General features: G+C 35.6%; 1 protein-coding gene across 1 annotated transcript in view; it reads right to left on the reverse strand.

Moving 5' to 3' along the window:
* Positions 1-9,483, reverse strand: part of unc5cb (unc-5 netrin receptor Cb) — a 199,839-nt gene that overhangs the window by 41,466 nt on the left and 148,890 nt on the right. The window contains exons 5-6 of the mRNA XM_016554070.1: positions 5,319-5,499; positions 1,041-1,208 (exon numbers count right to left, since the gene is read on the reverse strand). Of these exons, the coding sequence (XP_016409556.1) occupies positions 1,041-1,208; positions 5,319-5,499 (349 nt within the window). The remainder of the gene's footprint in view (positions 1-1,040; positions 1,209-5,318; positions 5,500-9,483) is intronic.

Raw genomic sequence — 9,483 nt, forward strand, 5'->3', positions numbered from 1 at the left:
TAGAAAAACTTTATTTTACATCGTAATAATATTTCACAATATTATTTTTTTTCCCTGTATTTTTTAGCAAATAAATGCAGTCTTGATGAGCAGAAGAAACTCCTGTAAAAACATTAAAACTCGTTCTGATCCCAAACTTTTGAACGGTAGTGTATATAATTATATATTAAATATAAATTATTCAATCATAAGTACAGTAAAACTTATCTAATTCTTAGTTGCTATAATATAATTTAATATAATATAATGTAATATAATATGATATAATACAATACAATATTTGAGACAGCACTGAAAACGTAGAATTTTTTTTTTAAATAAAGATTTATATACCCAATTAATATATTTATATACCCAATCTAAATGATTCAAACCATTATGCATACCAACCTTTAATGGAAAATGGAAAAATATAACATAATATAATATAATATTTGAGACTACACTAAAAAATGTGGGATTTTTTAAATTTCAATAAATATTTATTTATCATATTTAATCATATTTTTTTAAAGATTTAAAAATGTAAATAATAATAATAATAAAAATAACAATTACAAATTCAAATGATAAATTACTCAAAGTATGCTGATAACAATTTGTAAAGAAAAAAGTCACATGAAATAAATACTTTATAATATAATATGAGACCACTTTATTGAAAAGGATTTATTTATCCTATTAAACATATTCATTAAAAACAAAACCTAATTGTTAATTACTAAGATTATTATACTGATAACAATCTGAAAAAAGTTAAATGCAAAAAATGCAATATAATAAATTATAATATAAGTCTGAGAACACACTGAAAATGTGTGAGACACACTGTAAGATATAATTATTTAAACACTTAAATGTATTTATTTATGCTATTAAATTTTATTTATTTGAAAATTTAATTAAATTGAATTTATTTATTTATTTTTAAATAAATTGTTAGTCCAATTTTAAATTGCATCGATTGATTACACTTTATCAGCGTTATCGGCCATCGGCAAGCACTCTGTTATCAGCAGAAAACAGCAGCGCTGTGGTACCTGGACAGAGCGGGTTGCAGGCCAGTTTCTGGATGGCTTGACCCTCACAGATGGCTCCTCCGTTCAGAGGCGCGGGATTGGTGCAGCTGCGCGTCCTCTTCTGATAGCCCCTCCCACAGCGACTGCTGCACACCGACCACTCCGTCCACGTCGACCAGCCGCCGTTCACTGCAGCGGGAAACACAGCCACTCAGTCACTCGCTCGCTCATTACGTGTGTGTCTGTGACGGAGAGCCGAGGGAAAACACACACTATCGCTCAGACTCATGTACAGCAGCGCTGACTCCTCTCTCAGTCAATCAGTGAGAAGACGTGATCGTAGCTGTGATAGCCAACGAGTCTCCGTGATGAGCTCAAGCAGAACCTGAAACAACACTTAGAGCAATAATTCACCCCAAAATAAACGTCCCGCCAGGCTTGACTTGACAGGTTTCTTCAGTGGAACACGACAGGAGATGATTAGCAGGATATAATGAAGCCGTATGAACAAATCAAAACACAAGTGACATTTGAAAGACGGAATACGCTTGAGTGCAAATCAGATTTTTATGTGATTTTTCTAAATCATTTTAAAAGAAGCAGTTACTTTTTAATATAATTAAACAACATGATGTGCAAACTTGTTTCCGCCACAGAAAAAATTAAATAAAGTAATTGCAAATGTATTCTCACAATCTTGAGTCTATATCTCACAATTTATTTTTTCCCTCACAATCGTGTTTATATCTCACCATTCAGATTTTTTTCCACAATCGTGAGTTTGTCACAATTGACTTTTTTCACACAATTGTGAGTTTATATCTCACAATTAATTTTTGTCCTCACAATCGTTTTTTTTTTTAATTAACTATTACTTTGAGGCATTTGCTCCCCATTCTTCTGTTGCGGTCCGGTTCTAATCAGAACACGTCTGTCTGTCCGTCTGAACTTCCTCTGACACACGTGTGTGTGATGGAGCTGCTCTGGAGGATGGATTGTGGTTCATTTCTCCTGCAGATGAGCTGAGATCAAAGCTCTCGTCCTCCCAGACTGCGTTCAGGCCTGAATGAGCAGGTGAGGGATTGTGGCCTTTTGTCTCCAGAAATCCATCACAGATTTGTGCCCCTTTTTTTACGGTCTCCCTTAGATTCAGCCGAACCACACGTGGAGAGCGTTTATTGTCTTTCGTCTCGGGACAGCAAGTCAGAAGTGTGTGGTGAAAATGGACAGAAAGAGCTCAGAGTAAAGCAGTGTGTTAATCGGTGAGTGAGAGTGGTTTAGTATATCAGCAGTGAGCGACGGGAGGTGAAACCCGAGCCCGATGACATCATCAGCGCCTCCATGCCTACATCATCCGAGAGATGCTCGAGTCGCCAAAGCACTGACAAACTGCCACATACATTCACTTCCCCTCACCTACACATCCTTCTTCCACACAATACAAATAGTCCAACCGTCCATCCATTCATTCATCCATCCATCCAACCAACCATTTATCCATCAATCCATCCATCCATCCATCTGTCCATCTATCTATCCATCCATCCATCTATCCTACCATTTATCCATCAATCCATCTGTCCGTCTATCCATCCATCCATCCATCCAACCACTTATCCACAAATCCATCCATCCGTCCATCCATCCACCCAACCAACCTTTTAAAGAATTAATCACACCAACATTTAAAGTTTGCTTTCAAAAACTGTGAACTGTGTTTTCTAGTGAATAATTATTTATATGAATTTCTTTGAATTTTACTTCCTTACATTCAAATTCAAAATGCAATTCTGCATCAGTTTGCCACCTCAATTCCCATTAGGAGCTGAACTGGAACTGAAGTCATTCCTCAATTCAGTTCTGACTGGTGCACAATAGGAGTGTGAGTAAATAATGAAGTGTTTTCATTTCTATCTGAGCTGTTCATTTAAAGCGGCGTCCAGTCACACTCGAGTAGCCCATCCCATTACCCTCTAAACCAATGACAGAGCTCAACCTTACGGCACGAACCGGAGAGCACTTATAATTACATCAGCTTCACGACGTGCAAGAGAAGTCAATTTATTACAGCTCCGTCTATCCATCCATCCATTAATCCATCTATCCATCCATCCATCCATCCATCTATCCTACCATTTATCCATCAATCCATCCATCCATCCATCTGTCCATCTATCTATCCATCCATCCATCTATCCTACCATTTATCCATCAATCCATCCGTCCGTCTATCCATCCATCCATCCATCCATCCAACCATTTATCCACAAATCCATCCATCAATCCATCTATCTACCCATCTATGTATCCATCAGTCTGTCCATCCATTCATCCATCCATCCATCCATCAATAAATCTATCTACCCATCTATATCCATCCATCCATCAATCCGTCCATCCATCCATCCATCCATCCACCCAACCAACCTTTTAAAGAAGAATTAATCACACCAACATTTAAAGTTTGCTTTCAAAAACTGTGAACTGTGTTTTCTAGTGAAGAATTATTTATATGAATTTCTTTGAATTCTACTTCCTTACATTCAAATTCAAAATGCAATTCTGCATCAGTTTGCCACCTCAATTCCCATTAGGAGCTGAACTGGAACTGAAGTCATTCCTCAATTCAGTTCTGACTGGTGCACAATAGGAGTGTGAGTAAATAATGAAGTGTTTTCATTTCTATCTGAGCTGTTCATTTAAAGCGGCGTCCAGTCACACTCGAGTAGCCCATCCCATTACCCTCTAAACCAATGACAGAGCTCAACCTTACGGCACGAACCGGAGAGCACTTATAATTACATCAGCTTCACGACGTGCAAGAGAAGTCAATTTATTACAGCACGGGAGAGGGAAACATCTGTTTTCCAGATCTGGGATTGTATCTGTAGGGAAAACAGTAAGCGATCCCAGCAGGTGGGCTGTTTTCACTTGTTGAAGAGCTTCTAAAAGACTCGTCCGCGCTTTATCGCGGGTGCCGAGGTGCGATTTCACAAACCGTCAGCCTCGTGAAAGCCTTGCGTTTGCGTTCGGGGGGGGGGAATTTACACCAAGTTATTCTTTCAACACTCAAAGCGGTGGCGGGTTAAAACGCTTCCAACTTGTCAGCGCGGCTTTCTGTTCTAAAGAGGAACATTTTCCAGCTCCAGGGAGTTTCACGGCAAGATCCGACCAAAAGAAACTTCAGAGGAGACGGACTGCAGCGCGATGAAGGAAACGCTACCAGAACAGATGGTCAAAGTTTTGCATTAGTTTCAAACGTGGACTTTGCCTTTGTGCTATCAAAGCTACACAAAGGTGATCAGGATTTCAAGGTGAAACACTGAAACCAGTTTCAGTGCACTACAAACTTCTCCGAAATCTTAGCAAATAATGAAATGCAAACGAACAAATAAAAATAAATAAACAAACACCTAGCAACCACCTAAAACACCCAATAAATAAATAAAAATAAATAAAAGAAGAAAAAAATAAAAACATAAAAATGTAAAAACAATAAATAAATAAATTACCTGAAATAACTCAAAACCCCCTTTAAAAAAACAACAATAAATAAATATAAATTAAAAAATACAAATAATAAATAAACAACTAGCAACCACTTGAAACTAGATGACACATAGCAATGGACTATAAACCACTCCAAAAACCTTAGCAAATAGAAAAAACACAATTAAACAAACACAAAACACCTAAAACCACCTTATAAATAAATAAAACAACCACATAACAATACACTACAAACCACTCTAAAAAATATAAAAATAATAAATTAATCAATAAAATAAAATAAAGAATAAAATTAAAATGACTAAATAAACAAAAACTTTGCAACCACATAGCAATGCACTACAAACCACTCCAAAAACCTTAGCAAAATAAAATATAAATAAATAATAAATGTATTAATTAATTAAAATAAAATAAAATAAAATAAATACCGTATTGGTCCGAATATAAGACGACCCTGATAATAAGACGACCCCCCTTTTTCCAGATGTACCTTTTGGATTAAAATGACTAAATAAAAACCTTGCAACCACAGGGCAATGCACAACAAATCACTCCAAAAACCTTAGCAAAATAAAATAAAAATAAATAAAAATAAAATAAATAATAAAATTTAAATTAATGAAAAAGACCCACATTTTCTTTATAAAACACTGAAGTCTACTTTTTCCGATCAAGAGTGAACATACTGACTTGTCTGAGATCAAACTGAACTGAAAATCAAATACTAAACACGTTAAATAATCTCATGTACTTGTGGTTCACACACAGATAAGCACTGAGACTGACCGTAGACGATGACGGTGGCCGTCGTGCTGCGGCGTTTGGCCACGATGTTCTTGGCGACGCAGGTGTAGTTGGCGGTGTCGGACAGACGGGCCTGTTTGATGATCAGGTTGTGGTCGATGGTGATGTAGAAGTTCCTGTCGTCGGCGGGGTCGATGATCTCCTCGTTCTTCAGCCACTCCACCTGCAAACACACAAACAGACGTTCATCCCATCTCCATCCATAAATCACACACTTACATAGGGCTGCACGATAAATCGCAATCGTGATTAGGCAGAAGCTGCGATATTCATGCGTGCATCTCGTCAGTGAAGCACGGTTCTGTGATCAGTAGTAAATCTCCATCCGAAGGCCAGAGAAACTCCAAATACGCCCCGCAGAAGAAATCAAGGAAATGCCTATAGCGGTTGCTGAATAAACTGAAGATTTAACTGCTTTCATTCATTCAACGTGACTAATAAACACACGACTACGACCATATATGGTTTATCTGAGTTCGTCTTATTATAATTATTATTATAATGAAGTATATCTATAATGCAATGCTAATCGACATAGCCTTTATCACTGCTTAAATACTATGAAATATGTTGTGTGCCTTATTCTGTGTAAGAAGCCACATCATCTCACAGAAGGATTTATTTCAAACACTCGACTGACGTTATGAAGCGAGTTTGGAGTAAAAACATGTTATTAAATGTGGTGTTTTCACGTGCTTTCTGATGGAGCAGCATTTACTACACAGAGCCATCATAATCAACAAACAGCTATAATAAACAAACAGCTGTCATAATCGCAGAATGATTTCTTCGCTATTTTTGCTATTTTTTTTGCACAGCTTGTCAGTGAACTACAGCTCTGTGTAGTAAATGCTGCTCCATTTGAAAGCATGTGATGGAGATTTACTACTGATCACAGAACCGGCTTTACTGACAAAATGCACATGACTATCGCATTCGATTAATCGTGCAGCCCTACATTTACAGGCAGCTTTCCGCTTATTACGCTTCAATAAAGTCAGAAGTGTTGATGTGTGTGCAAAAGCTCCATAAAGCTTCAATATCCATCATGTTATTCCCCCTGAACCATCACTCAGACGCGATGGGAAGTAAAAAACGTACTTCAGTAAGTGCTTTAATGATCTTTGACCTTTATTACGAGCTTCCTGTTTCCAAATGGCCTCTGTATTGAACGTGAGGTCACATGCGCAGAGAAAGTGACTGTTTTAGAGCTGCTTGACTGTAAATCATGCAGATCTTCCTTCAGTTTGGCAGCAGATGATCTGATGCTCTGCTTTCACTGCTCTCAGGAGAGCCATCGCACAGACCTGAGATCAGCAGAGGAACAAAGACGACCGACCAATCATGAGGGACTCTCTTCATACCAGACACCTAGCAACCAGCCAAAACACCCTAGCAACCACATGGAAATGCACTACACAGAACTCCAAAAACCCTAGCAAGCAAGCAAATGAACAAACGAATTAATGAATGAAATGTTTTTTAATTAATTAATTTTATTTTATTTTATTTTTTTTGTTCTTTTTGTTCCTTTTTTCTTCTTGTGCAATGAAATAATATTTTGTACAAAACAAAATATTATGTAACTCGTAAACCATGTACATGCTTTGCAAAAAATAGAAGAAAAAAGTAATAAATAAAATACAATACAGATAAATAAATATTAATAAATAAAAAATACAAGATTTATAAATTGTTATAATAAATAAATAAATAAATAGAAACCACCTAAAACACCCTAGAAAACACATCAAGAGACTACAAACCACTCCAAAATCCTTAGTAGGGCTGCATGACATATCGAAATTATCGAAATATCGCAAATTCAAATATCACGATATGCATATCGCAATGGCATTCGATATCGGAATTATTTTAAAAATAGGCAACTTAAATCAAAACGTTGCAAAAGGTCAAAGTTTTAGAAAAATAGAAGAAAAAAGTAATAAATAAAATACAAGTACAGATAAATAAATATTAATAAATAAAAAATACAAGATTTATAAATTGTTATAATAAATAAATAAATAAATAGAAACCACCTAAAACACCCTAGAAAACACATCAATAGACTACAAACCACTCCAAAATCCTTAGTAGGGCTGCATGACATATCGAAATTATCGAAATATCGCAAATTCAAATATCACGATATGCATATCGCAATGGCATTCGATATCGGAATTATTTTAATAATAGGCAACTTAAATCAAAACGTTGCAAAAGGTCAAAGTTTTAGGTCGACGCATATAGCATAGTGCTGTCAAACGATTAATCATGATTAATCGCATCCAAAATAAAAGTTTTGTAATATATAAACATAACATATTTTTCTTCAATATCGCACAGCCCTAATCCTTAGCAAATAAAACAAAATACAAATAAATAAATAATAATTTAAAAAAATTATAATTACATAAAATAAACACAAACCATTCCAAAATTGTAGCAAATAAAAAACATATTTAAATCTAAACAAATACTAAATAAATAAAATAAATGAACAAAAAAAATAAATGTATAAAGATATAAAATAAATAAAAGATGCAAATAAACAAATGAATAAATCACAAAAATGAATAAATATATACAATAAACAAACATCTGGCAACCACATAGTAATGCACTACAAACTACATCCAAGAGCCTTAGAAACAACTGCAGCATTGTGTCAGTGATTTCAGCAAAGACAAACAACACCCACGTTTCTTTATCCAATCAAATGTGAAAATCCTGACTGTCTGAGGTCAGACTGAACTGAAAATCAAATGCAAACACCTCAAATAAGCTCATCTAGAGACAATAAGAGCGACTCTGTACTTGCGGTTTAACACAGATAAAGACTTCACCAGCAGAAAATAAAGTGTAAAGATCTGAATTCATTTTGGTGCTGATTTTGTGTAGAAATCGGAGATGTTTGCAGAGAGTCTTACTGGAGCTGAAATCCTCATCAAATAAGCAGAAATACATAATAAACAACAGAGACACACTGACGGGCGAAGGAGAATTAAGACGCAGAATGATGAATTATTTCTCATAATTTGATTTATGCTGCCTCTAAAAATAACTTGATGGCTTCCTGCTCTCATTAAAGGACTCGTCTGCTGATAAAAACTAAGTATTGCATATGATGTGCAATTTTCGTTTTTATGGTCTTCCATTACGGTTTATTAATATTTAATGAGCGGGCCGTGTGCGTGCGCGGCTGAGGGTCGAGCGGTCAGACGCTCAGATATCTACAGTAATAATCCCTCTGATATCAGCGGAGCGATCCGTTCCCGATCCAAACCCAAGCGACAAACGCAGAAGCACCGCGAGACGCACCGTGAATGCGACTCAATTGAGTTGATGTGTCTTTATCATCAATCCTGTGATGTAATCAGAGAAATGCTGCCATTGAGAGGCGCAGAAGACAAAAAATCAATGCGGATTACCCACAAATCCACTGGGCTCTCAGCCTGCCAAGGTGATTATATGTGGCCCTCAAATTACTAAAGCAAGCAGGCCAACAAAAGCCCAGCGGTGGCTCCGTGTGTGTTTATGGCAGATGCTGGAGACGATGTTCGTTCAGTTTGGCCCCTGAGGGACGCGAGAGTCTGTTCAGTCCAGAGAGACGCACATCCACTTATTACTGTATTAAACTAATGAGTGAATCTCAGGAAAACCTGTAAAAATCACACTGAAATCAAGAGAAAACAACTTAGAATTGTGGATAATGAAGTTTCTTTGGCTTATGATATTTATTCATGGAAATTAAAAACATTTTCCTTCAAATTTGTGAACTTTCTATAATGAACTTTCTATAATAATAATAATAATAATAATAACGCATAATTTAAATCTTAAATAATAATAATAATAATGTATTTATTGTTAATAGGGATGTAACGGTATGAAAATTTCATATCACGGTTATAGTGACCAAAGTTATCACGATTATCAATATTATCACGGTTTTGTTAAATTTAGATGAAAATGTTCAAAAAGAACTGATACACACACTGAAAACATTTCAATAAGTTTTATATTTGAAAATCAACAAACAACAAATACAATTAGCAGCTATATGCACTTTTTTAGCATAAAAATTAAATTAACATTAACATGAAGCCCTAATAATAATAATAATAATAATAATAAATCACTT

This window comes from Sinocyclocheilus rhinocerous, unplaced genomic scaffold, assembly GCF_001515625.1.
Source record: "Sinocyclocheilus rhinocerous isolate Xijiao unplaced genomic scaffold, SAMN03320098_v1.1 scaffold15, whole genome shotgun sequence".
NCBI classification, from domain to species: domain Eukaryota; kingdom Metazoa; phylum Chordata; class Actinopteri; order Cypriniformes; family Cyprinidae; genus Sinocyclocheilus; species Sinocyclocheilus rhinocerous.